Below are 27458 nucleotides of genomic sequence, written 5' to 3'. Positions count from 1 at the left end.
CCGGCCCCGCCACGTCCCGTACGACCGCGCCCGCCGCAGCCCGCTCCGGCGGCCCTCGCCTGCCCGGCGGCCCCGGCCGGGCAGCCCGTGCCCTCGGAGGGTGCGGGGAGCCCCTCTCTCCCCAGGGCTGGGCTGCGGGGAAGGCTCACAGCATTCCTGGCAGCTGCCCCCAGTTTCCACGCAGAGCATGGTGTTCCGTTGCTTGGAATACCCCTGCGGCTAGTTCGGGTCAGGGGTAGCACCTCTGCTTCCTCCTGGCTTCTCGTGCCCCTTCTCACTGGCAGAGCATGAGCCTGAGTACAGGGTAAGTACTAACCAGTAACCAAAGCATCAGCGTGTTGTTAGCCTTATTCTCATCCTAAAGCCCGAACACAGCACTGCACCAGCGACTAGGAAGAGAATCAACTAGCCCAGATGAAACCAGGACCGTCAAGAAGGTACCAAACCCTTCACAACTGTTTTTATTGCCTGCCCGGAAATGCACCTGATTTGGTTCTCTCCATGGCAATCAGATGCAATGATTGGGAAAGTAGGCTGTGGTGTGGGGATGAAGGTGCCTGGGGGGATTCTTCTTCTTGGTTTTTTGTTGATAGCTGTCAGGTACCTGGTTCAACAGACCAACCGAAGGTGTGGAAAGGAGTAAAGTAAGGAAAATAATTGGTGGCATCTAGGGATGCGAAAACCGGGTGTTAGGGAAACCACAAGCATACGCTGGAGGGGACTTCCATGTACCAGCTCTGCTGCCTGCCACGAGGTGAGTATTGATGTTTTACTTTCATCTATTACATAGAGAACCATACGCACAAACAACACTGAAATCCCAGTACAGCGAGAACACAACCTGGAGCTCAACAGGGAAGTAATGGCTGAGCAGCTCTGATTTATATAGGCGTCATTATTTATTTTGCTTGTTTTCATTTGGGTTGACAAGCCCTAGACAAAACATCTCTGATAACAAGAATTAAATAGAATCATGGAATCACAGCTTGGTTTGGGTTGGAAAGGACCTTAAGAACATATACTTCCAAGCCCTCTGGCATGGGCAGGAACACCTCACACTAGACCATATTGCCCAAGGCTCTGTCAGACCTGGCCTTGGACAATGCCAGGGATGGAGCACTGCCGCAGAAAAATTATGGACTCAGTCAGAGATCAGTGTGATCAGACCAAAGCCCCTTACTATAGAGCATCAGTCCTTTTTATACTGTTTCTCTGCCTCGGCTTACAATAGCTTGCTATATTATAATTGGATACATTATAATTATATTATGTGCTATATTATAATTGGATACATTTTCATGTGATACACCACAACTACGGCTACATTTATAACAGCTCGCTGTATAATACAATAGCTTGCTGTCGTATAATTAGATGCATGTTCAATAGCTTGCTGTATGATGATTGGACACATCTTCAATAACTTGCTCTGTTACAAATGGATACGTATACAATAGCTTAGTATATTACGCTTTGATACATATTCTTGCAGCACACAGCAACTAGTAACAATTAATCAAATAAGCGTATGAGAACTTAACCTTTAGCAGTTCACTATTTTGCATCTTAGCACACTCCAGTTTCTTCTTATCTTGCTTGCACCGTTACTTTTGCTTCCTTACCCACGTCCTCCTTCATCCTCGGTTCATGTCGAGCTCCACGTAGGCACTTGCTGACTGGGGAACATGGCCATTCTTTGCTAAAAATCCATCCCCGTCTCCCCCTTTTTCTTGTTGCACAAGCCAAACACGCTTCATAGCATTCATTGTCATACGTTGAATACATTGTAACAAACAAGGTATCATACAGATAATGGCAAAAAAGACAGCAACAAGATCAATCCTCATTTGACCAAGACTAATAACCATCAGTTATACCCCAGCCAGGAAAAAAGTGATGATAGCCAATCTTTATCATCTTCCCTTAACTTCATCACACTATCTTTCAATTTATGGATATTTTCATGTATAGATTCTGAATGATCTGACAAGTTCATACAACACATTCCTTCCAAAATTTCACACCCATGCCCATGTGCGAAGAGGAGAAAAACAATTGCTGCTGTATTTTGCAAAGTTGCGTGTCTAATAGAATCAACATCAGTGAGTAATGCAGAGAGAGCAGATGCTGTAGCATTAGTTTGTTTAGCGAGCCAACATCCTAACTTATTCAACGTTGCTAAAGCTTGAGCGCTAGCTACTCCAGGAGCTAAGAATGAAGCAGCCGCAGAATCACAGAATCCCAAGGGTTGGAAGGGACCTCAAAAGATCATCTAGTCCAACCCCCCTGCAAGAGCAGGGTAACCTACAGTACATCACACAGGAACTTGTCCAGGCGGGCCTTGAATACCTCCAACGTAGGAGACTCCATAACGCCCCTGGGCAACCTGTTCCAGTGCTCTGTCACTCTCACAGTAAAAAAGTCTTTCCTGATGTTCACATGGAACCTCCTATGCTCCAGTTTACACCCATTGCCCCTTGTCCTATCACTGGACATCGCTGAAAAAAGCCTAGCTCCATCATCCTGACACTCACCCTTTACATAGTTGTAAACACTGATGAGGTCACTCCTCAGTCTCCTCCAAGCTAAAGAGACCCAGCTCCCTCAGCCTCTCCTCATAAGGGAGGTGTTCCACTCCCTTAATCATCTTTGTGGCTCTGCGCTGGACTCCTTCAAGCAATTCCCTGTCCTTCTTGAACAGAGGGGCCCAGAACTGGACGCAATATTCCAGATGCGGCCTCACCAAGGCTGAGTAGAGGGGGAGGAGAACCTCTCTTGACCTACTAACCACTCCCTTTCTAATGCACCCTAAGATGCTATTTGCCTTCTTGGCCGCAAGAGCACATTGCTGGCTCATGGCCATCCTCCTATCCACCAGGACCCCCAGGTCCCTTTCCCCTTCGCTACTTTCCAGCAGGTCAACCCCCAACCTGTACTGGTACACGGGGTTGTTCTTCCCCAGGTGCAAGACTCTACACTTGCCCTTGTTGAATTTCATCAAGTTTCTGCCCGCCCAACTCTCCAGCGTGTCCAGGTCTCGCTGAATGGCAGCACAGTCCTCTGGTGTGTCAGCCACTCCTCCCAGTTTTGTGTCATCAGCAAACTTGCTGAGGGTGCACTCAGTTCCCTCATCCAGGTCATTGATGAAAATATTAAACAGCACCGGTCCCAGCACTGACCCCTGAGGAACTCCACTAGTCACAGACCTCCAGCTAGATTCTGCGCCATTGACCACAACTCTCTGCCTTCTTCCTTTCAACCAGTTCTCGATCCACCTCACTACTTGATCGTCAAGCCCACACTTCCTTAGCTTATCTATGAGGATGCTGTGGGAGACAGTATCAAATGCCCTACTGAAATCAAGAAAAACTACACCTACCGCTCTACCATCATCCATCCACCTAGTTACTTCCTCATAGAAGGCTATAAGGTTGGTCAAACATGACTTCCCCTTGGTAAAACCATGTTGGCTGCTCTTAATGACCCCCTCATCCTTGATATGTCTAGAGATGGTGTCAAGAATAAGTTGTTCCATCACCTTTCCAGGGATGGAGGTAAGGCTGACCGGTCTATAATTACCGGGTTCCTCTTTCTTGCCCTTCTTATAGATTGGTGTGACCTTTGCCATCCGCCAATCCTCAGGCACCTCGCCCGTTTCCCACGACTTACCAAAGATGATGGAGAGTGGCCTAGCAATGACCTCCGCCAGCTCCCTCAGCACCCGCGGGTGTATTCCATCCGGACCCATCGATTTATAGATGTCCAGATTGCATAGCTGATCCCTAACCCAATCCTCATCTACCAAAGGAAACTCCTCCTTTGTCCTGACTCCTTCTGGGGCTACAGGAATCTTGGGCCTCCGGGGAGAGTCTGCAGGAGTAAAGACAGAGGCAAAGAAAGCGTTCAGCACCTCTGCCTTCTTTAAATCCTCTGTCTCCAGGGCACCCACCTCGTTCAGCAGTGGGCCTATATTGCCTTTTGTGTTAGTTTTATCCGCTATGTATTTGAAAAAGCCCTTTCTATTGTCCTTAACCCGACTTGCAAGATTAAGTTCCAAGGAGGCCTTAGCTGTCCTAATTGCCTCCCTACATCCTCTGACAACTGTCCTATATTCCTCCCAAGTGGTCAGCCCCTCCTTCCATAATCTGTAGATTCTCTTTTTCCACATGAGTTTGCCCAGCAATTCCTTGTTTAACAATGCTGGTCTCCTAGATCCCTTACTTGATTTCCTACCCATTGGGACGCTCTGATCCTGAGCTTGGAAGAAGTGGTCCTTAAACGCTGACCAACTATCTTGAGCCCCTTTACCGCCTAGTACACTTTCCCATGAAACTTCCCTTAGCAGTTGACTGAAGAGGCCAAAGTTGGCCCTTCGGAAATCCAGAATTGTGGCCTTGCTAGGTATTCTATTCCTCCCACACAAGATCCTAAACTCCACCATCTCATGGTCACTGCAGCTAAGGCTGCCACTGACCATCACCACTTCAACCAGACCCTCCTTGTTGGTGAGTACTAGATCCAGCAGCGCTCCTCTCCTGGTTGGTTTGTCCACCATTTGCATTAAGAAGTTATCATCAATGCACTCGAGGAACCTCCTAGACTGTGAATGACTGGCAGTGTGAGTCTTCCAGCAAATATCGGGGTAGTTAAAGTCCCCCACGACGACTAAGGCATGTAGTCGCGAGGCTACTTCCAGTTGCCTGTAGAAAGCCTCATCAACTCCTTCATCCTGATCAGGAGGTCTGTAATAGACCCCCACAACTGTATCACCCGTGCCAGTCTGCCCCTTGATTCGTACCCACAGACATTCCACTTGCTCCTCATCCGACCCCGGACAGAACTCAATACATTCTAGTTGCTCTCTCACGTAAAGAGCAACTCCACCACCTCACTTCGCTGACCTATCTTTCCTAAAAAGGACATAGCCATCCATGACCACATTCCAGTCATGTGAGCTGCCCCACCATGTCTCTGTAATTGCCACCAGATCATAACCTTTAGCCCGCACACAGACTTCTAAGTCCTCCTGTTTATTCCCCATGCTGCGTGCATTGGTGTACAGGCATTTCAGGGAGCGAGCAGAGCATGCTAGTGGCACCCTTGGGAGGCAGGAGGCCCTTTGGTCTTCATTAATACTCGAACAATGCCCCACTAGTTCAAACCCAGCTACAACCCCCTCGCGCTTTGAGTCTAACCTAAAGCTCTGTGAGTGAGCTCTGTTGACTCTGGCCCTGATACCCTTTTTTCCCCTGCGGGACAGGGTCTAAACAACTGTCCTTTCCCTCAAATGAAGCAATAGATTGAAGAGTCCTCCCTAGTATGCCATCCTTCGAGCCCTAGCATGTTTCTCTTGGGCTTGTCCCCAACAGGCCCAGTTATCTCCCCTTTCCCCTTCATATCTAGTTTAAAGCCCTGTCAATGAGCCCTGCTAACTCCTGCCCCCAAAACCTTTTCCCCCTCTGGGACTGGTGTATCGCACCCGCCACCAGCAAATCAGGTGTTTCATATAGCAGCCCATGATTAAAAAAGGCAAACCCCTGCCTTTGCCACCAGTCACGTAGCCATATCTTAATCTGCAGACTCTTTCTATTTATCTCTTCACCCTTGCTTGTAACAGGTATGGAGGCAAACACCACTTGCACTCCAGACCCTCTAACCAACCGTCCCAGGGCCCTGAAGTCTCTCTTCATTGCCCTTGCCCTCCTTGTAATAATTTCATCACTGCCAACCTGAAAAACCAGCAGCGGATAGTAGTCAGAGGGCTGCAGCAGATCAGAGAGTTTCCTTTTAACATCTCTAATCTGAGCCCCAGGTAGGTGGCAGACTTCTCTGTGGGATGGATCTGGTCAACAACTGGGCCCTTCTGTTCCCCTCAGAAGGGAGTCACCCACCACAATTACTCTTCTTTTCTTCTTGGTAGCAGAAGTTCTAAGGCATGAGGGTGAGTGCCAAGCCCTAGGTGACTCACTAGATAGATCTACCCCTCCACCTCCATTTACCTGGCCCTGTAGTTCCAAGACTTCATACCTGTTATTCAAGGGTAACTGGGAGGGAGGAAGGGATTGCGAAGGTTTTCGCTTACCTCTCCGAGGAGGGACCTCCCTCCATACCTCCTTGTCCCTTAAGTTCACTCCGTCTGTCTGATGGTAGGAGGGAAGGGGATCCACCACTTGTTCAACCACTTCCCTCTGCCCTTGCCTTAGGGTGTGGCTCCACCAATCTGTTTCGCTTTCACATTCTCTGATGGCTCTCGACCTTCCTACCTGCTCCCTCAGTTCAGCCACCTGCCCGAGCAGATCATTTATTCGCTCACACCGCACACAAGCGGTGTCACTGGCTCCCTCCAATACAAGTGCCAGGCTCAGGCATTTACTGCAGCCAGAGACCTGCACGGCCGCATGTCTGCAGGAAGGCTCAGTCTGGGTACTCACGTCACTCCTCACTACAGCTTTTGATCATGTTGTGACCATGATCTGGTCGATCGGTCCGTCTACGTCTGTCTACACAAGCAAGCAGTCCTTCCTCCTCCTGCGCTCCAGGCGAGTCCTCTTGATCAGGCAGTTATCCCGCTCTCCTACCCGCGCGAACTGCCGCTCAAACTGCCTCGACGCGCTCTGTTTGCCCGCTCACATAGCACATTCCAGTTTCTTCTTATCTTGCTTGCACCGTTACTTTTGCTTCCTTACCCACGTCCTCCTTCATCCTTGGTTCGTGTCGAGCTCCACGTAGGCACTTGCTGACTTGGGAACATGGCCATTCTTTGCCAAAAATCCATCCACATCTCCCCCTTTTTCTCGTTGCACAAGCCAAACACCTAACTTAATGTTGCTAAAGCTTGAGCACTAGCTACTCCAGGAGCTAAGAATGAAGCAGCTGCAGAAGTAAACTGCACATTTTTAACAGTCAAGGAGTTTGCTGCATCATTACCCATGTTTGGTTTTTAGTTTTGGTTTTCCTTTCCGAAGTCGCTTACCCTGCTTTACGCAGCTACAAACACCGACCTGCTCGGCAGCAGCTACAGCTGCCTGCCTGCTTCAGCAGCAGCCATAAATATCTTCCTGCAACCGCACTTTTGGATTAACCCGTTCTTGCCTGAAATGTTAAACTGCTGCCAGTTAAAAACTTTCACACAAACCTGACAACAAAAAATACACAGAACACTGCCCTCAGCACATGCACACGCACACACAACTTTTGGAACAATATTTGAAACAGAAAATCCAGACAATCATTACTCCCACTACACAGTCCCACGTGCAGAATGTGGCACAAGGACGCTGGGGAGACTATCGGGAAACCAGCTGCAGGAAGCGTCATCACAGTGCAAGGTGGCAGGCTCAACTTTGGCAGGCGTCCCTGCAGAGGCTCTGCCTCCCCCACGTCGCATGAGGCTTGGGCTTTTATACTGACCAAAATGCACACTCATTCTGACACAGGTGGCCAGCCTACGTTGGAAGAAGTGGCCAGCAATATCTATAAAGGAATCCAAAGGTCGATAGAAACATGGATATACTTATATTTACCAACTCCTAGGATATGAGTTTCACAGAGAGACTGTATCAGATGAGTTTATATGGGGTCCCAAGTCCATGCTCCGCCACAGTCTGTCCGATACCCCTGATAAGTGCATACGAGAGACCTTCCCACCGCTGGTCTTGATCCAGCGCATACACCACAGGGAAAGCACACAATACATCTGCATCCCACACCCATCTCGCTTCTCCCTCTACAGCTGCCCGTTTATCATAAGGATCTGGGGGAGGCTTCTTTTCCGGATGAATAGGCTCCAGGTCAAAAGGACCATCCAGGTCAGCATCAGAATTATCAGGCATCGGAACCTCAGGATAAGCAACAGCAGTCTGATGGAGGTGCACAGGCTCCTTCTCCTTTTTGTTGATAGGTGTCAGGGGTCATCAGTCTCTGGATAACGCGTCTTCAACCATATCAACATTAAATGTAAGTCTGTCTCTTTAAAGGTTGCTGCCTTCACCTTAAGAAGGATTGAAAACATCCATAGAACGGAGGCTTCTTCCTTAGCGATTTTTTCCCAAGTCCCAAGCTCAAAGGTTTCATTAACCCCCTGGATCAGCTCTTTTTCTTTACTCCAGAGCAATAGTCTTTTTAGCATAGCTTCATCATAATCTATCTCTCTCACAGAGAGCATATGTTGGAAGAGCTTAAGTATTGCCGTTTCTGGTTGTTTTGGGTTTCTTTTTCTTTCCTCTTCCAATCCGTCGGCTGTTACCGTATTTGCACTGCACAGTGTCTTCCAGGCTCACAAGGCTCCTTCCGAGGCTTTTACCTCCCGATCCTTGTCCAGGCGGATCGAATACAGCTGACGTCCCTGCAGCTCCGCGTTTTCCACTTTCTTCGGTGCCATGCGCTTTTAATTTCTTCAGTTTCAATATGAAATAAAGGGGGTGCCCCACGCTGGGCGTCAGTTGCCGCAGAAAAATTATGGACTCAGTCAGAGATCAGTGTGATCAGACCAAAGCCCCTTACTATAGAGCATCAGTCCTTTTTATACTGTTTCTCTGCCTCGGCTTACAATAGCTTGCTATATTATAATTGGATACATGTATTATAATTGGATACATTTTCATGTAATACACCACAACTACAGCTACATTTATAATAGCTCGCTGTATAATATTTGGATACATCTACAATAGCTTGCTGTCGTATAATTAGGTGCATGTTCAATAACTTGCTGTATGATGATTGGATACATCTTCAGTAACTTGCTCTGTTACAAATGGATACATATACAATAGCTTAGTGTATTATAGAATCATAGAATCATAGAATAGTTAGGGTTGGAAAGGACCTCAAGATCATCTAGTTCCAACCCCCCTGCCATGGACAGGGACACCTCACACTAAACCATCCAACACAAGGCCTCATCCAGCCTGGCCTTGAACACTGCCAGGGATCGAGCACTCACAACCTCCCTGGGCAACCGATTCCAGTGCCTCACCACCCTAACAGGAAAGAATTTCCTCCTTATATCCAATTTAAACTTCCCCTGTTTAAGTTTTAACCCCTTACCCCTTGTGCTGTCACTACAGTCCCTGACGAAGAGTCCCTCCCCAGCATCCCTATAGGCCCCCTTCAGGTACTGGAAGGCTGCTATTAGGTCCCCACGCAGCCTTCTCTTCTCCACGCTGAACAGCCCCAACTTGCTCAGCCTATCTTCATACGGGAGGCGCTCCAGTCCCCCGATCATCCTCGTGGCCCTCCTCTGGACTTGTTCCAGCAGTTCCATGTCCTTTTGGTGTTGAGGACACCAGAACTGCACACAATACTCCAAGTGAGGTCTCACAAGAGCAGAGTAGAGGGGCAGGATCACCTCTTTCGACCTGCTGGTCTCGCTCCTTTTGATGCAGCCCAGGATACGGTTGGCTTTCTGGGCTGCGAGCGCACACTGCCGGCTCATGTTCATTTTCTCATCGACCAGCACCCCCAAGTCCTTCTCTGCAGGGCCACTCTGAATCTCTTCTCTGCCCAACCTGTAGCTGTGCCTGGGATTGCTCCGACCCAGGTGTAGGACCTTGCACTTGTCATGGTTGAACTTCATAAGGTTGGCACCAGCCCACCTTACAAGCATGTCAAGGTCCCTCTGGATGGCATCCCTTCCCTCCAGCATATCAATCGGACCACACAGCTTGGTGTCATTGGCAAACTTGCTGAGGGCGCACTCAATCCCACTGTCCATGTCAGCGACAAAGATGTTGAATAAGACCGGTCCCAACACCGATCCCTGAGGGACACCACTCGTTACCGGTCTCCAGCCGGACATCGAGCCATTGACCACAACTCTTTGCATGCGGCCGTCCAGCCAATTACTTATCCACCGAGTGGTCCACCTATCAAACTGATGTCTCTCCAATTTAGAGACAAGGATGTTGTGTGGGACAGTGTCAAATGCTTTGCACAAGTCCAGGTAGGTGGTGTCAACTGCTCTACCCCTGTCCATCAGCTCCGTAGCCCCATCATAGAAGGCCACCAAACTGATCAGGCAGGATTTGCTCTTAGTGAAGCCATGCTGGCTGTCACCAAGCACCTTGTTGTTTTTCATGTGCCTTAGCATGCTGTCCAGGAGAATCTGCTACAAGATGTTGCCAGGCACAGAGGTAAGACTGACTGGTCTGTAATTTCCTGGGTCATCCATTTTCCCCTTCTTGAAAATGGGGCTTACATTTCCCTTTTTCCAGTTGTCGGGAGCTTCACCTGACTGCCATGATTTTTCAAATGTGATGGCCAGTGGCTTAGCAACTTCATTCGCCAGCTCCTTCAGGACCCGCGGATGGATTCCATCAGGTTCCATGGACTTGTGCACGTTCAGGTTCTTAAGACGGTCTTGAACCAGATCCTCTCCTACAGTGGGCCTAAGGTCTTCATTCTCGCAGTCCCTGCGTCTCCTTTCCAAGTCTTGGGTGGTGTGGTCAGAGCGTTTGCCAGTGAAGACTGAGGCAAAGAAGTCATTCAGAACCTCAGCCTTCTCCAAATCCAGGGTAGCCAGTTCTCCCAATAGCTTCCGGAGGGGGCCTACGTTGTCCCTAGTCTGTCTTTTGTTTACTACATACCTATAGAAACCTTTCCTGTTCTCTTTCACATCCCTTGCCAAACTCCGTTCTAACTGGGCCTTAGTTTTCCTGACCTGGTCCCTAGCTTCCCGGACAACATCCCTGTATTCTCCCCACGCTGCCTGTCCTCATTTCCACCTTTTATAAGCTTCTTTTTTCCCCTGTAAGTTTTTCATCAGCTCCTTATCCATCCATGGGGGTCTCCTGGCCTTCCTGTCCCATTTGCTTGTCAGGATGCAATGCTTCTGAGATTGGAGCAGGTCACCCTTGAATATCAGCAAACAGTCTTGGGCCCCCCTGCCCTCTAGGGCTGTATCCCATGGAACCTCTCTAAGCAGGCTCCTGAAGAGGCCAGAGTCTGCTCTCCTGAAGTGCAGGGCAGTGAGCTTGCTGCACGCTCTTCTCACTGTCCTGGGGATCTCGAATTCGACCATCTCGTGATCGCTGCATCCAAGGCTGCCCCGAGCGTCACTTTTCCAGCAGCCCCTCCCTGTTGGTGAGCACGAGGTCAAGCATGGCACCTCTCCTTGTCCGCTCCTCTATCACTTGCAGAAGGAAGTTGTCTTCCACGCAACTGAGGAGTCTCCTAGACTCAGAATCAAATCAGAAACTAATCAATGATATTAATCTGCTCATAGCATCCGGTGATTTGTGCTAATTTTATCCTGCTCCACTGCAGTTCTGCTGCACTGAGCCTCTGCTCCCCAATTTCCTTTGGGATATCGTAGAAGGTGCAAAGCCGTGACAAGTGAGAAAGCTGGGTCCTGAGCCTATGGGGGCTACATGGCCATACTTCACCACAGCTCAGCCAGGACAAGGGTATGAATGGAGCCCTGCCAGAGAGCCATTTGGAGTCAGTCCTCCTTGGAGACTCCTGGAGATTGAAAGCCCACCCATTACCAGGTGAGTGATTGCACACTTTGAATCACTGGGCATAAAGTTTCAGAATTCAGTGATGAATCCATGTGACTTCCTGAAGCTGTAGGTGATGTTGGTGGAGCTTTAATTGAGTTTGAACTACAGGGTTCATTTATCCTGAATTTGCTGGTTCCATGACAGACATAAAAATGCTTTGAGGACATTTTGTATTTGAGCAATGACATAGAAACTGGAATTTACTAGATGTTAATTATACTACTAAATAATAAGAAGCAGAAACCCTCCTTAGAGCATATCTATGGAGTAAAGGCCCCATTCTTCTTTTCCTGCCTCATTCTGTGCTCAGGCCATTTGCTAGGTGATTGGTCACCAGAATGCTGCTCTATCTGTGGCAAAGACTGGCAGGCAGGTAGCAAGTAAGGATAGAGTGGTAGAAACACACAAGCATAGAATCCCAGGTTGGTTTGGGTTGGAAGGGACGTTAAAGCTCATCCAGTTCCAACCCCTGCCACGGGCAGGGACACCTTCCACTAGAGCAGGCTGCTCCAAGCCCCGTCCAGCCTGGCCTTGAGCACTGCCAGGGATGGGGCAGCCACAGCTTCTCTGGGCACCCTGTGCCAGGGCCTCAGCACCCTCACAGGGAAGAACTTCTTCTATCTAAACTGAACTTTCCCTGTTTCAGTTTAAACCCATCACCCCTTGTCCGATCACTACGGTTACGGTGAAGCATGCTGAGGAGTGAGGTTTTGGCCACCTGTTCCACAAAGATCCTGCCTACTGCAGGCGAATTACATTAACGAACTCTTCCCAGGGTCTTGTCTCCAAAACCCTTGGATACAAGGACACCCTGGGATCTGCTCTGCAGGAAGAGTTTCTGTGCAGCCACAGCTGAGGTCTATAGGAGCCTGTTCTGAATATAAATGTAAACCGTGAAGAAAAGGCAGACTCTAGGCAGCTGTAATTGAATTCTTTTCGGTGTGGACATTGCTTCATCTGCTAGTCCCAAGTCCAAATAAAGGAGTATCGATTCCTTAAAAATTCTGTTAGTTAAATATTGTGAGGTTTCCAAGAAAGTAATAAAGAGAAATGCAACAACAACAACAAAAAGCCCACAAAGTGCTCTAGTCTCTCTGTGAGGGGCCTTGGTATCTCCCTGCTATCTGGAAAAGCCAGATTCTGATGCCACTGGAGTTTGGAGCACTTGAGAGTATAAATATGAGCATGTTTCACCTGTCTGGGGACTTGTTACTGATCTCTGCAGACTCCTCGCTGTCCACCATAACAGCCGTCTCCATGCCACAGTGATGGATCATGGGGTGGTTTATCTGACCCTGATGACTGATGTTCTGTTCTGCTGCATCCCATAACTTGAAGCCGAGATGTTTCTGACAGAAGAACAAGTCCCACTGCTGGCTTAAGATTTTCCCTACGTCTTTGGTGCGTGAATTAGGGCACCAGTCAAAAGTCCAGGTCACACCGGTTGAGAGGCTTGAGTCTCATTGTGGAGCGGGTGGTATGGACTTGTAGGTAGCACAGTTCCATGGAATCATAGAAAGGTTGGGGTTGGAAAAGACCTTAAGATCGTCTAGTTCCAGCCCCCTGCCATGGGCAGGGACACTTCACATTAAACCAGGTTGCTCAAGACCCTGTCCAACCTGGCCTTTAGGAGGAAGGTCACATATTTTGTCTTTAACAAAGAAGAGGGGCTGGAAAGAAGTTGTTGGTTGTTGCTACACATCAGGTGATAAAATGCTCTTTTCATCCCTGCCTCCTTCTCTCACTCCAGCACATGGATGTCAAACTAAGCCATACACAAGCTGGTCATTTAGCCTGTGCCTTAGTGTTTCTGAGATGGGGGGTATTTCTGTGTCACGTGTGACAGCCCATTTTCCTGCATCCTTGATAACAAATCTCATAGAGAGAAACCACATTTGTCTTGCTTGGTGGTTCTGAGGTCACTCTTCATGACGTCACGCAGAAGCAGGAAGGATAACCCACCCAACTGCCTGCAGACGGTGGCGGAAAAGAGGTCAGAGGGGAAATGAGGTGTCTCCATGGGTCCCAGCAATGTGGCTCTGTTCCCGTGGACAACTACCAGAGCTGCCAGCACTGCTGCAACTGGGGAGCTGAGGCATCTGGACTGCTCTTGTGAGAGGAATATCCCGAGAGAAGCGGTTCTGATCCTGGTCTGAGGCCCCTAGCTGGCACTGAGTCCAAACGCTGTGGCCCAAGTTAGGTCTTGCGAAGAGTCGGAGCGTTTTACGTCTCCTGGGAAAGATTTACTTGGGAAAAAAATCCTTTTGCTGAGGTCCAACAGGGGCTCAAGGCTCTGCATTTGCAGTGGGCTCTCTGTTATCCTCGATACCCCTCAGACCTGGGCATTGGACCGGGTGGCGGTTGTGTCCAGGAGACTTCTCAGGCTGCATGGGGGGAATCCAGCAGAGAACAGGGCTGTGTGGACTCCGCAAGCTCAAGGCAGAGTCAGCAGCACCCAAACCACCTCTGCTTTCGTTTCTCCTTCCTTGCAACGAGACACCAGCTCCTGTGAAACCAGAGTGCAGAGACCTGGCTGGAGCCATCTCTTTAAAGAGATGCTAATACAGACTTTGCAGGGAAGCCTCTTTCTCCGCACTTTCTCCGTGCACCTTTCCCAACAGTCCTAAAACGGCACCAGTACAGTCCAGTACCTTCGAAGAATTCCACAGTCATTTAGCCAGTGTCTGTCTTTGGGCAGCTGAATCAAGCTCTGAAACTCAGTTCGGATTTGTTGTTTTCTCGGACTATGAACAGTTCATTGGTCGACATTTTTTGCTTCCACCACCAGCTCAGCTACGACAGGGATTTCTGTTCTGGGCAGGAGGTGGTTGTGCCCCTCCACCCTGCCCAAGACCGGCAGCTTTGAAGAAAAACTGGCTCCTCTGTGCTGTATCCCACAGGTAGAGTCCCCCCATCCCGCTCTACCCGCTTGTCCCTGGCTCTGCTGGATGTGTGGGGAGTGAAGGTGTTTTCTGCACTTTTTGCCACTCTTGGCATCATGTTCAATTCCCACCAGCACTAATCATCCGCCCAGCTCCCGTCTAAGCCTCTGTGCCTCCTATTTCTAATGAGCTGGCTTAAGGTGCTTAGGAAAGCTTTGCTTAGAGGAAAACCCTGGCCCAGGGACTTTGGTGGGATTCTCTGGAGTCTGGACCAGAGAAGCTGGCATGAGCTTGGGAAAGGAGGAATGTCTTTACTCCCTGCCTGAGGCAGCCACAAGCGGCATGTGGTTCCCCACAGATTGATCTAGGTCCTAGAGAACCCAAGAGTTCCTGTAGCTGTGCTCTGCACTGGGCAGAGGCTGCTTGGAAATCTGCCTCAGCCTTGCCGCCTTCTTATGTTAAGACACCAGTGCTCTGCCAGGGTCCCGCGTGCTTTGCATCTGTCCTCAGCGGTTTGGGCTCCTGGGCTCAAAGAATACACGCTGGTACAATGCAGGGGTAACCCAGATCAGTCTACTGGGAGCTCTGAAACAGTGCCATGAGAAGACTTCCTTGGGACCTCCTCACTCTGATGGGGAATGAGGACTCCTACTTGCATGCAAGTGGAAGCTTGCATTTAAGCTCAGGCTCTCGCCGTTACTGCCAGCTTGATCCCTTTGCAATGGGGTGTCACCAGTCCTCTTCAGCCACAAAGAAATGAGTCAGGTAGGGTGTGTGTGCTCATGTTCAAGCAGTTACAGGGGTGGGTCGTTTGCACCCCACCCCTTGATTAGTAGTCCATTCATCTCCATTGATTCTTCAGCAGGTGACTAATCCGTGATGACAAGGCCCCAAACAGCTTGAATACGCCCTGAAGAAAATAGGCTTGATAAAGAGCAAGGAGTTTATTCTTATTTACCCAGTAGATGAAATCTCCTGAAGATAATCGTGCCAAGCACACATCCCGCTGGCTTGCAAATAAAAACACGCTTCTCAATACTTCTGCAAGGAGGAGTGTCATTGTGCAAACACGGAGGGGAGCGTGAGCACACTGGAGCTTTCAGCATCTGAGAGTGGAGAAGGTGTGGCTGCACCTTGGAAAGCTGTTTCTGAGCCTTCCTGGTGTGCTGAGATGAAAAGCGTCCATACAGGAAACACAGCTTGCTGAGAGGTGTGGGAGAGGAGTGCGCAGATGCTTATGGTCAGCTTAAGGTTTAGACCACGCAAGAACGTTTCAGACCGAAAGAACCATCTGAATCCCTTCTTTGGAGCTGGTCCAAGGTCCCTTCCTGTGGCCTGGGGACAGCAGCAGCACTTGGGAAGAGACTGGGTCATTAGCCAGCCAAGTCCGGTTGCTTTCTCCTCTGCCTCTTGGCGCCAGGTTGGACTCGGCTCCTGGAGAAGCAGTGCTTGTTTCAACTCAACAAGGAGCACAGGGACCCAAAGTCAGTGTTACGAACTTAGGACTCCAGAACAGTATAAGGCTGCAAAACGGTGGTGACACAGCAAAAATGGGAGATTTGAAGAGGCTGATTCTTTTATTTCGACACTGTCTGGTCCTGAGGCACTGTGGAGGTTTCTAACAGACCATGGATGATGGCCTCATCTTCCGCCTAGCAGAAGAAAACCTTGGAGGAGCAGAGCTCTTGTGCAAATGCAATATACTGGCAAGCATAGCTGTGCTCTTTGGTCATAAGGAAGTGACAATGTAGACAAGGTTATTGAAGGGCCTTGAGAGTCCTGTGTCTGGGAGGTGTGCTGAGGTGGGGAGGCTTGTGGGGGTCCTTGGTGAGAGAGCAGCCTGAGACAGACAGCTGAAGACCCTGGTCTCTGCACTGATGATAAGTGGTAGGAATTCGCAAGACAAAGAAGTCTCTCAAGCCAGTGTGGAGAATCGGAAAAGCACAGGGAGGTACACGGAACGAAAAGGAAGAAAGAAAGGAAAAATGAAGGGGAAAATGAAGTGTGTAAAGCTTAAGGAGAGGCTGTGACTTGACAGGGTGAAGGAAGGGGGAAGATCCGGGATCACCTCCCAGATGCAAGCTGCAGATGCACAGGAGGAAAGCAGACGATTGCTGCTGTCATGTTCTCACAGAGGAATACTTCACAGACAGCCCAGCACCAGAGAGCCGTGGAAGCAAGAGTGGTTCGTGGGCTGTTGGTACAGCAAGTACCACTGGGCTACAAAAAGGGGCATTACCGCCAAAGGAAAGCTGCAGGAGCTAGAAGGGAGGAGGGGTGAATCCGCAGTCTTGGTTACCAGGAAGTTGTCCAAGTGAGTGAACTATGTGTTCAATGTGCCGATGTTGTACCTGTAGGCAAAGTCAGAGTATCAGCAGAGGAACTAAATGAAGATGTTAGCAGGGAATGTTTCCCACAGGTTCCAGAAGGGGGAAAGCTGGCTAGCGCCTGCAGATGAAGATTACGTTTCCTTTGTTGTGCCAGAAATCCATGTGTGTTTGCGTGCATTTCAGACCCGTGCCCTGAACTTTATCTCAGGATTCACACTAAGAAAACAAAATAGTAAATTTTGAGTGAGAGCAAATGAACACCCTCGGAAAAGCTCGCTGTGGGAGCAGAGGAAGGCTGGGGCTGTTCCAGAGTACAGGGGGAACTGCAAAACCTCTTGAGGCTGGAAGGGACGTGCGAGCCAGGTCCACTTGGCAGAGCGGGCGTATCAAGGGGATTTAGCTTCTCATGCTCAAAGGCTGTGGTGGAATGCGCAAAATCCAGTTCTCTCTCAAAAGGTTACGTGGTGATGATAGTTAAACACCAACATGCAGAAATGGCAAATTTCTGTGTTAAAAGGCTAAGTTTTCCCTTCTGATTTGAGTCTTGTCTCTACTTGCAAAAACTCTCTATAAACCACTGCTATTTGGTACACAGGCTTTTGGGGAAAGGAATGGATTTGTATACGTTTAATTTGGTTTTAAAATATCTGGGAAAGAACTCATTGCTATTGCTGAGAACATTTCTCACAGTTGTGATGTCCAGATCTAGATGTGGAGTGTGCTGGTTTGATAAAAACCACTGACCTGTCCTGTGCTGAGTCAATGTGAAATGAGACCACCCGAGCCATGACCTGGGGAGGGCAGGTAGGGATGGAAGGCTTGATCCCTCATGCAGACGGAACATAGAATCACATCATATCACAGAATGTTTTGGGCTGGAGCTCATCCAGTTCCAGCCCCCTGCCACGGGCAGGCACACCTTCCACTAGAGCAGGTTGCTCCAAGCCCCGTCCAACCTGGCCTTGAGCACTGCCAGGGATGGGGCAGCCACAGCTTCTCTGGGCAACCTGTGCCAGGGCCTCAGCACCCTCACAGGGAAGAACTTCTGCCTAAGAGCTCATCTCAGTCTCCCCTCTGTCAGGTTAAAGCCATTCCCCCTTGTCCTGTCCCTACAGGCCCTTGCCCAAAGCCCCTCTCCAGGTTTCTTGTAGCCCCTTTGGGCACTGGAGCTGCTCTAAGGTCTCCCCTTAAGGAGCCTTCTCTTCTCCAGGCTGAACCAGCCCAGCTCTCTCAGCCTGGCTCCAGAGCAGAGCTGCTCCAGCCCTCGCAGCATCTCCGTGGCCTCCTCTGGACTCAGTCCACGACCCTTCGTATCAGACACAGAAGAGGCTCACTGGATACTTCCACTGTAACAGGGCTTTGTCCCATTACACCCCTACTTTGGATTTGGCTGGTGGCAGCTAGAAGCAGCCAGAGGTCACGTCTACGGCTAAGCCCTTGGGTCAGCTGCCCAAATATAAGACGGGTGTGAGGTAGGACAGGACTGCCTGTTTGGTATCACTGGGGTGACCATGCAACCTGCCTGAGGTTAACACGAATGTCAAGACATCATGGGGGAGAAGGTGACATGTCAGCAGTGTCAGTGTCTCCATTGCTGCCCAGCAGCGCATGCAATGGCTCTGGGACTTGGTACTTGAAAACAAGGAGTTGGCATAAGGTTCCTGGGGATATGTCTTCACTTGCAAGGAGCAGGAACACGGGATGTGCACGCATACCAACCCCAGCCCTGCACATCTGTAATGCCTCACTTGAGGCAGTGGGAAGATGAGGCTTCACTGGTGATACCACAGAAGTACCAGTGCCCCTTGTATATGGGCAGTGTGGAGAATGGAGCTTTGCTAAGGCATTTCTCTTTGCAGGAGGATGTACTGGGCACCTGAGTCCTCTGTGGTGCTGTCAGAGGGACCGCTCAAATTAGAACCGCACCTGAAGGGATGGAGTGCATGACCAGCAGATATGTGATGTGTGAACAGTCTCTGTCCAAGGAAATGGGCTTCCTTCTGCCAGTAAAACGCTGCGATTGTGCCACTCAAAGGACTGTTCATACAACAGTGAGTAATGGGCATTGGCTTGGAAGAGGCAAGAACAAGGCGAAGAACATCTGCTGGTGGACATCTGAGACACAGCATGGTCCAGTGTGGAAAGCCCATCTGGACCACAGGATGCTAGTGAAGCTGCAAAGCCTACATGAGGCATGGGGCATGCCAGAAGACTCCAACATGCTGATCGCTCCCTCCTCACCCACAACAGCCTCTCCTGGCCAGACTGGCCGCTAGCTCCTGGATTATCGGGCAGCTTTGCCGAGGTCAACTGAGTGTGCCTGGAAAACGAAGTGATTTTTGCCCTTCAATAGCAGAGACTGGTTTCCAGTAGAGAGTTCAAAGAGCTAAAGAGGTTGCACCTGGAGCCAAGAGTTTGTGTAAGCCCATAGTGGGAGGGGTGGAACATGGTATAAAGCAGCATGAGTGAGCCGAGTAAACAGTGCAGCTGGAGCAGAAGAGGAGAAGCAGCATGGCAGGGCTTCGGGTCCCCTCGGTGCTGGTGACCGGGGCCAACCGGGGCATCGGCCTGGGGCTGGTCCAGCACTTCCTGGGGATGCCAACCCCCCCCCAGTGGGTCTTTGCAGCCTGTCGGTCCCCCACGGGGCAGCGGGCGCAGGTGAGGCTGGGCTGGACGCAGCGGGTGCTGCTGGGGACGGGAGCTGGGGACAGGGCACAGGCTGGAGCAGGCAGGGGCTTTGCCAAGGAAGGGCTCCAGCACCGGTGGCACAGGGCAGGGGTGGCACCGGCCGTGCACGGGATGTGTGGAGGGGACAGTGGCCCGCGGTGCGAGCGGGAGGCACGGAGCGCTCACCATCCGTCGGCAGGAGCTGGAGCAGGGAGCTAGGTGCGAGGCAGAGCAGGGATGGAGCCACAGCAACACGAACTGTGCCTGGGGAAGGCTGAGCCTGTGCGCAGCCCCTCCTGCCCTTCCATGCCCACACGACCCCCTCTCCTGCAGGAGCTGCAGCGTTTGGCCTCCAAGCACCGCAACGTGGTCGTCATCCCGCTCGGTAGGTGCCCTGAGCCGGTCCCTGCCCCGCTTCCCCTCTCTGCCCAGCGCCACAGACCCGGCGAGCGCCCTGGTGCTGCGCACACCGGGAGCCCAGAGCCGGGAGGCAGCCGTTCCTCTGGGAACACCAGCGCTGCCATCTCCAAGCCAGAATGTGAGGGACTGAGCTCCCTGTGTGGGCTCTGCAGATGTCACCGACCCTGCCAGCATCAAGGCGGCTGCAGCCCAAGTCGGGGAGCGCTTGGGGGGCTCAGGGCTCACCCTCCTCATCAACAACGCGGGAATGGTGATATTGAATGCACTTGAGGACGAGACACTGGAGGCCATGACCCGCGTTTACACCACCAACACGATTGGGCCCCTGTTGATGGGCCAGGTGAGACCCTCACCCGAGCTGAGCTGTCCCGGGGCAGCACCAGAGGCTGGTGGGAGGGGGTCCTGCGCCTGCTCCACATGAGGAGAAGCTCATGGAGCTGCGGGCTGGAGCACAGGAGCTGGAGCCTGGTGGGCTGGGGCAGTGGGAGGATGCTCCTGTGCTGGTGCCAGCGCTGACCGCTGTGGAAGGAGCTGGTCCTGTCCCCTGTGCCACCTCCATGTGTGCTCTTGTCTCCTCTTTCTCCCTGCAGGCATTCCTGCCCTTGCTGAAGAAGGCTGCCCAGGGCAGCCCAGGCTCAGCAATGAGCTGCAGCAGGGCAGCCATCATCAACATGTCCAGCTATGCTGGCTCCATTGGGGATATCGCTTTTTTTGACATGGCACAGATTGTCTCGTACCGCTGTAGCAAGGTATGCCCTGTGGTAAATATGGGTTCAACCTTCTGTTCTCAGCAAACAGCTGTCAAGCCCTCAAAGTCTCCTCTGTTGATTCCTGCACCTCTCCATCTTGCAACTGAGGTCCTGAGGTCACAGTCTTATGCCTAGACCTCAGTACAGCCACCCTTTTCCTCCAATGCTGTCCCTGCGGCATCCCCCCACAGGCTGCTCTGAACATGCTGACCAAGTGCCAGTCCTTGAGGTACAAGGAAGATGGTGTCCTCTGCGTTGCTCTCCACCCTGGATGGGTGCAAACCGACATGGGGAACATGGAGGACACCGGACCACAGAAGGTAGAGAGCTGTTGACCAGGGTCTGGAAGAACCAATTTATTTAGGTTCCAGTGAACAGTCCCAGACATGCTGGGCTCTGGGGGAGCTGCTTGGCAGATACCTTGAGCTGGAGGCATGTGAGGGAAGCAGATGAGGGACGAGGAACTCTCCTTGCCCTGTGCTGACCTCTCCTCACTCTTCTCCCTCTGCCCCTGCAGCCGCCCTTGACGGTGGATGAGAGCGTGCGAGGGATGCTGAAGGTGCTCTCCTCCCTCTCCGAGAAGGACACCGGCACCTTCCTCAGCTGGGAAGGGAAGGTCGTTCCCTGGTGAGATGCCAGGCAGGATCCTGGCAGCGGGGCCCTGTGCTGATGCACCGTGTTGTGCCCAAGCCTTAATAAACGTGTGTCTGTGAACAACGAGCAGCGCTGTTTGAGCCTTCCTCTTGGTCTCTGGTTCACTCTCGTTGTGAGCGTCCCCAGTAACGCCCTGAGAGAACTTCTCAGAGTTATTTCTGCATGTAATCGGCTGGGTTGGTCTGAAGATTGGTTCTCCTCCTACTGGGGACCTGGCTGTCATCCTGGCAGTGCTTTGTCCCTGTGCACAGAGGGGCTCATCCCATAGCTCTCCCTCTGAATGGCAGCACAAACTTCTGCTGCTTCAGACACTCCTCCCATTGAAGCTGTCCTGGTTTGTGAGTACAAGGTCCATCAGAGCACTGCCCCTTGCTGCCTCCTCTACCCCATCTGTCAGGAAGATGTCACCGATGCTGTCTGCAAACGTCACAGTTTCCTTATGCCCTGCAGTGTAGCTCCTCCAGAAGATATCAGGAGTATAAAATCCTCCATGAAGACCAGGACCTGCAAATGTGAGGCTACTTCTGTCTGTTCACAGGCTGAGAAAGTTGGAGCTGTTCAGCCTGGAAAAGAGAAGCTGCGTGGAGACCTCATAGCAGCCTTCCAGTACCTGAAGGGGGGCTATAGCGATGTCAGAGAGGGACTCTTCATCAGGGAGTGCAGCAACAGGACAAGGGGTGATGGGTTTAAACAGAAACAGGGGAAGTTCAGGTTAGGTATGAGGAAGAAGTTCTTCCCTGTGAGAGTGGTGAGACCCTGGCACAGGTTGCCCAGAGAAGTGGTGAATGCTCCATCCCTGGCAGTGTTCAAGGCCAGACTGGAGAGAGCCTTGGGCGACATGGTCCAGCATGAGACATCCCTGCCTATGACAGGGGGTTGCAACTGGATGAGCTTTAAGGTCCTGCCCAAGCCAAAGCAGTCTGTGATTCTATGATTCTGTGGAAGGCCTCATGCGCTTGCTCCTCCTGATCAGGCAGCTCCTAGGTGACACACACTACAATGACACTGATAGCACTCTTCCCCTTAATCCTGACCCACCCTCTGGAGATATTCCCTCCAGGAGGCATCAGAACAAGTGCAGAGCCCTTCTCCTGGACAGGGGCTGCCCCTGAGGGCTTGGGGTATCCTGGATGTGAGGTCCCGATGAGGCCACGCAGATGTTCCTCGATCTGGGGATGCCCGAGGGGGTGGGGGTCACAGGGACCTGCTGCCTTCCCCCTCAGTGGGGAATGCTTGGTACCAGGAGGGACAGAAGGACACATGGAGCTCAGGCAGCACATGGGAAGTGGGTCCAGGCTCTCTGGGCCTGCCCGCCATGCATGCCTGTCCTGTCCCGTCTGCCCCTTCCTCAGCCCTCCTCAGACAGCACAGGTCTGCTGGAGCAGCCCTGGCTTTGGGGAGCAGCCCTGGCCCCTTGCAGGGCAGGAGGCTCAGCGGGAGGCAGCAGCCTCCACAGAGGGGCTGGCACTGGCCCAGCATGGCCAGCACCAGGACTACAGCTGCTGGGCTGCAGATGTGGGGATGTGACTCTTGTCTGGATGATGCACACCCATGGTAAAATTCAGTTAATTTTATAATTTAATTTTCTTTAATTTTTTTTATTCTGTTTTATTTGATTTCATTTTACCCTGTTTTATTCTGTTTTAGTATTTACTGCTTTCAAAATATTTTCTGCTAAAGAATTATTACAACCTCTGTTTATTCAAAGATTATGCTTAAAAGCATCCCAGACAAGCTTCGTTCAGATGCTTGTTCTGCTTTCTGAAGGGATGTGAGCAGCAGCAGAGCAATGGCCTGGAGGCACTAGGCATATTAACCATATTGCATTTGTTCAGTGCCTATGTTTCCAAGGCTGCCTTGTGTTTGGTATTTGTGATTCACATGTCGTTAATAAGTCTTCTGCAGAGATGTTTTGTTTTCTAAAAATGCTTGCTTTAGCAGAAAATCTAATGTCCACTTTGTTGTAACTATATCAAAAGTACATCTCCCCTGTTTATGACTTGGTGTTCAGACCTTGACTCCTGGGGCTGAGGAGGCCTGGCCCCATGGTGACAAGTCCCCAGGCTGCTGTGATGTTCTCCATGCCTGCCTGGATCATGTGTTGGCAGCATGGCCATAGCCTATGGTCCCCTCCCTGCCCCTCAGCATCTCCAGAGCCCTCAGCCCCATGCACACAGCAATGCAGGCTTCAGAGATGATCCTGGGGCATTAGCACTGAGTGCCTCTGCCTACCCTGAGAGGGGTGCAGTGGAGGGACATGCTCCTGCTGACCTTCCCCTACAGCCCAGAGCCTTCTCCGTGCCCATGTTGGTCTCACCCAGCCTGGATATGTGGCCATGCACAAGATCTCCTTTGTCTTGAAGCACTTGGCAGAAGGGCAGGGGATGGGGAGGACACCCCAAGGAGGGGCCAGGCTCAAGCCTTTCCCTTCCCCAAGGAATGAGCAGACAGGAGCTCCAGATGGTGAAGAGCGGAGCACTGGAGATGCTGGGAATGGGCTGAGCTGCCTCCCTGCTCCTCTGGGTGAGTAGAGGAGACCCACAGACCTGGTCTTGCCCCATCAATCTTGATGGATGGCGATGCCTTGTTCGAGAGAGCCAGAACCCACCAGCTGAGGGGACGCTGCATGCAGTGAGTTCTCAGATGGCAGCGTGACACTTGGATTGACACTTCTCTTGCTGATGAGGATCTTCAGGCCTTGCCCCTTCAGATGAGTCTAAACAGCCTCAGAGCCACCAGGGCTGGGTAAGATCTCTCAGGGGGTTGGGCAAAACCCCAAACATTTGTCCTTCCCCAAAGAACATGAGAAAAGTCGCTGTCCTGGGTTCAGCAGTGGCAGTCATTTTTTTCCTTCTCAGTAGCTGGTGCAGTGCTGTGTTTTCATTTTTTGGCCTGGGAACAGTGCTGATAACGCCGATGTTTTCAGTTGCTGCTCAAATGTTTGGTCTGGCCAAGGACCTTCTGAGCCTCATGCTCTGCCAGAGAGGAGGGGAAGCTGGGAGGAAGCAGAGGCAGGACACCTGACCCAAACTGACCAAAGAGGTATTCCATACCACAGCCCGTCATGCCCAGGATGTAACGGGGAGTTACCCAGAAGGGCTAGGGGACTGCAGGGTTGGACGAGGTGTTGGTCAGTGCTCAGCTGGCGGAACGGGGCGAGTTATTGGTTGGCTGGTGTTGAGGTGTTGTATTCTCTTCCCTTGTTATTTCCTTTATCATCATTATTACTGGTGATAGCAGTAGTGATTTGTGTTATACTTTAGTTACTGGACTGCTCTTATCTCAACCTGTGGGAGTTGCATTCTTTTCAGTTCTCCTCTCCATCCCTCCAGGGGCACGGGGAGGGCAAGAAGGCGGGGGGCAGTGAGTGGATGAGCTGTGTGGTTTATGGCTGACTTCGTTTAAACCACGACAGTCGCAAAATAGAGGCACAAGAGCATGAGCTAATACGGAGAGTGGGAAGGCAGAGAGTGGAGGTCCCAGCACTAGCGATGTCCCCAGCATTCCGCTAGTGGTGGGGCAGGTGCTGAGCTTGGTGCATAGCGAGGCAGCTCTCAAGGGATGCAGAGCATGACCAGCACCATGGTGAAGTGGAGGCCATGCAAGTCCTTCTGCCGGTGAACCCCAGCAGATTTGCTCCACATCACGGGTCTTTTGCCCAAGAATCAAGGAGTAGGCATTGGCTGGAAGAGGCAAGATCAAGGGAAAAAACGTCTGCTCACAGCCAGCTGAGACATAACCTGGTTCAGGGTCCTAGGGAAGGGAGATGAGGTCAGCATCTGCCCACTGTCATGTGGGTACAATGTAGAAAGCCCGCCTTGTGAAGCTGTCAAGCCCACTCTAGCCATGGGGCATGCCACATACTGCTGGCTCCCTCCTCACCCACAACAGCCTCTCCTGGCCAGACTGGCCGCTAGCTCCTGGATTATCAGGCAGCTTTGCCGAGGTCAACTGAGTGTGCCTGGAAAACGAAGTGATTTTTGCCCTTCAATAGCAGAGACTGGTTTCCAGTAGAGAGTTCAAAGAGCTAAAGAGGTTGCACCTGGAGCCAAGAGTTTGTGTGAGCCCATAGTGGGAGGGGTGGAACATGGTATAAAGCAGCATGAGTGAGCCGAGTAAACAGTGCAGCTGGAGCAGAAGAGGAGAAGCAGCATGGCAGGGCTTCGGGTCCCCTCGGTGCTGGTGACCGGGGCCAACCGGGGCATCGGCCTGGGGCTGGTCCAGCACTTCCTGGGGATGCCAGCCCCCCCCCAGTGGGTCTTTGCAGCCTGTCGGTCCCCCACGGGGCAGCGGGCGCAGGTGAGGCTGGGCTGGACGCAGCGGGTGCTGCTGGGGACGGGAGCTGGGGACAGGGCACAGGCTGGAGCAGGCAGGGGCTTTGCCAAGGAAGGGCTCCAGCACCGGTGGCACAGGGCAGGGGTGGCACCGGCCGTGCACGGGATGTGTGGAGGGGACAGTGGCCCGCGGTGCGAGCGGGAGGCACGGAGCGCTCACCATCCGTCGGCAGGAGCTGGAGCAGGGAGCTAGGTGCGAGGCAGAGCAGGGATGGAGCCACAGCAACACGAACTGTGCCTGGGGAAGGCTGAGCCTGTGCGCAGCCCCTCCTGCCCTTCCATGCCCACACGACCCCCTCTCCTGCAGGAGCTGCAGCGTTTGGCCTCCAAGCACCGCAACGTGGTCGTCATCCCGCTCGGTAGGTGCCCTGAGCCGGTCCCTGCCCCGCTTCCCCTCTCTGCCCAGCGCCACAGACCCGGCGAGCGCCCTGGTGCTGCGCACACCGGGAGCCCAGAGCCGGGAGGCAGCCGTTCCTCTGGGAACACCAGCGCTGCCATCTCCAAGCCAGAATGTGAGGGACTGAGCTCCCTGTGTGGGCTCTGCAGATGTCACCGACCCTGCCAGCATCAAGGCGGCTGCAGCCCAAGTCGGGGAGCACTTGGGGGGCTCAGGGCTCACCCTCCTCATCAACAACGCGGGAATGGTGATATTGAATGCACTTGAGGACGAGACACTGGAGGCCATGACCCGCGTTTACACCACCAACACGATTGGGCCCCTGTTGATGGGCCAGGTGAGACCCTCACCCGAGCTGAGCTGTCCCGGGGCAGCACCAGAGGCTGGTGGGAGGGGGTCCTGCGCCTGCTCCACATGAGGAGAAGCTCATGGAGCTGCGGGCTGGAGCACAGGAGCTGGAGCCTGGTGGGCTGGGGCAGTGGGAGGATGCTCCTGTGCTGGTGCCAGCGCTGACCGCTGTGGAAGGAGCTGGTCCTGTCCCCTGTGCCACCTCCATGTGTGCTCTTGTCTCCTCTTTCTCCCTGCAGGCATTCCTGCCCTTGCTGAAGAAGGCTGCCCAGGGCAGCCCAGGCTCAGCGATGAGCTGCAGCAGGGCAGCCATCATCAACATGTCCAGCGATGGAGGCTCCATCTCTTCTCCTGCCGGGTGGGATCTAATGCACGTTCCCTCATACCGCTGCAGCAAGGTACCACCATGCTGTGCTCGGGACAGATTTGCTTCCCCTGCCCTGTCCCTGCCATGGGGTCTGCACGTGACCCCTTGCTGACACCCTTGTCCCCCACTGCCATCCCTGCCCTGTCTGCTGCAGGCTGCTCTGAACATGCTGACCAAGTGCCAGTCCTTGAGGTACAAGGAAGATGGTGTCCTCTGTGCTGCTCTCCACCCTGGATGGGTGCAAACCGACATGGGGAGCTCTGCCGGACACACGGTAGGAGTTTCACCATGGCTGGTCCACTTATGCCCCTGTGCTCATTCTCCATGGGAGGGAGCTGCTGCCCTGAGCTCCTGACCATGACCTCCCTGCCTGTCCCATCGCTGCCGGGACATCTCCCCCTGCCCTTTCCCTGGGTGCCTGGTGCCCCCATCCTCTCGACTCCCTGCTCAGTGCCCTGCTGGTGGCTTTCCTTTTGTCCTTGAGCAGCAACTTCCCCTGCTCCAGGGTAGCCTTAGCCAGGTCTCAGGCATGGGCTGCCTCTCCTCCTCTGCCCCACAGCCCCCGGTGACAGTGGATGAGAGCGTGCGAGGGATGCTGAAGGTGCTCTCCTCCCTCTCTGAGAAGGACACCGGCACCTTCCTGGACTGGGAAGGGAAGGTTGTTCCCTGTTGAGATGCCAGCCTGGATCCTGGCAGCTCGGCCCTGTGCTGCTGCTCCCACCCACCCCACATCCTCAATAAATTCCTGCCAAGAGCCACCAGCTTTGCTGTCCACTGCCGGCTCTATGGGGCAGCCCCTTCCCAGGTGC

The 27458-nt window shown here is 52.3% G+C and overlaps 2 protein-coding genes and 2 long non-coding RNA genes across 6 annotated transcripts; 3 read left to right on the top strand and 1 right to left on the bottom strand.

The window, feature by feature from the left end:
- Positions 1-19: 19 nt before the first annotated feature.
- On the top strand, positions 20-12761 carry LOC136004897 (uncharacterized). Of its 3 annotated transcripts, XR_010608614.1 has the most exons (5): positions 20-437; positions 594-754; positions 7733-7808; positions 7901-7956; positions 8264-8869. It is a non-coding gene; the product is annotated as an uncharacterized LOC136004897 (long non-coding RNA). The 3 variants fall into 3 exon arrangements; XR_010608613.1 differs by lacking the exons at positions 7733-7808; positions 7901-7956; positions 8264-8869 and adding exons at positions 11266-11489; positions 12727-12761; XR_010608612.1 differs by lacking the exons at positions 7733-7808; positions 7901-7956; positions 8264-8869 and adding exons at positions 11266-11489; positions 12148-12698.
- On the bottom strand, positions 881-7019 carry LOC136004896 (uncharacterized). Its single transcript, XR_010608611.1, has 3 exons — positions 6083-7019; positions 3670-3870; positions 881-1751 (listed from the first exon to the last, which is right to left on the bottom strand). It is a non-coding gene; the product is annotated as an uncharacterized LOC136004896 (long non-coding RNA).
- Positions 12762-19176: 6415 nt separating the features above from the next.
- On the top strand, positions 19177-21269 carry LOC136004895 (C-signal-like). Its single transcript, XM_065661857.1, has 6 exons — positions 19177-19371; positions 19714-19765; positions 19953-20140; positions 20391-20549; positions 20741-20869; positions 21067-21269. Exons 1-6 carry the CDS (start codon positions 19225-19227, stop codon positions 21178-21180), a joined length of 789 nt encoding a protein of 262 aa, XP_065517929.1. The 5' UTR covers positions 19177-19224; the 3' UTR covers positions 21181-21269.
- A 4045-nt stretch (positions 21270-25314) lies between these two features.
- On the top strand, positions 25315-27410 carry LOC136004835 (C-signal-like). Its single transcript, XM_065661727.1, has 6 exons — positions 25315-25502; positions 25845-25896; positions 26084-26271; positions 26522-26680; positions 26804-26923; positions 27209-27410. The coding sequence occupies exons 1-6, from the start codon at positions 25356-25358 to the stop codon at positions 27320-27322; spliced, it is 780 nt and encodes a 259-aa protein (XP_065517799.1). The 5' UTR covers positions 25315-25355; the 3' UTR covers positions 27323-27410.
- Positions 27411-27458: the final 48 nt, after the last annotated feature.

The sequence above is a fragment of the Lathamus discolor genome, chromosome Z (genome assembly GCF_037157495.1).
Source record: "Lathamus discolor isolate bLatDis1 chromosome Z, bLatDis1.hap1, whole genome shotgun sequence".
Lineage (NCBI taxonomy): Eukaryota > Metazoa > Chordata > Aves > Psittaciformes > Psittacidae > Lathamus > Lathamus discolor.
The sequence above is the reverse complement of the archived record's forward strand: the minus strand, read 5'-3'. Positions and strand labels throughout refer to the sequence as shown.

Bases quoted from the DNA above. Each gene is read 5' to 3' on its own strand.
- LOC136004895 (XM_065661857.1), top strand. From the start codon at position 19,225: ATGGCAGGGCTTCGGGTCCCCTCGGTGCTGGTGACCGGGGCCAACCGG. The intron at 19,766-19,952 runs GTAGGTGCCCTG...TGGGCTCTGCAG, and splicing joins CGTGGTCGTCATCCCGCTCG to ATGTCACCGACCCTGCCAGC. The intron at 20,141-20,390 runs GTGAGACCCTCA...TTCTCCCTGCAG, and splicing joins GGCCCCTGTTGATGGGCCAG to GCATTCCTGCCCTTGCTGAA.
- LOC136004835 (XM_065661727.1), top strand. From the start codon at position 25,356: ATGGCAGGGCTTCGGGTCCCCTCGGTGCTGGTGACCGGGGCCAACCGG. The intron at 25,897-26,083 runs GTAGGTGCCCTG...TGGGCTCTGCAG, and splicing joins CGTGGTCGTCATCCCGCTCG to ATGTCACCGACCCTGCCAGC. The intron at 26,924-27,208 runs GTAGGAGTTTCA...TCTGCCCCACAG, and splicing joins GGAGCTCTGCCGGACACACG to CCCCCGGTGACAGTGGATGA.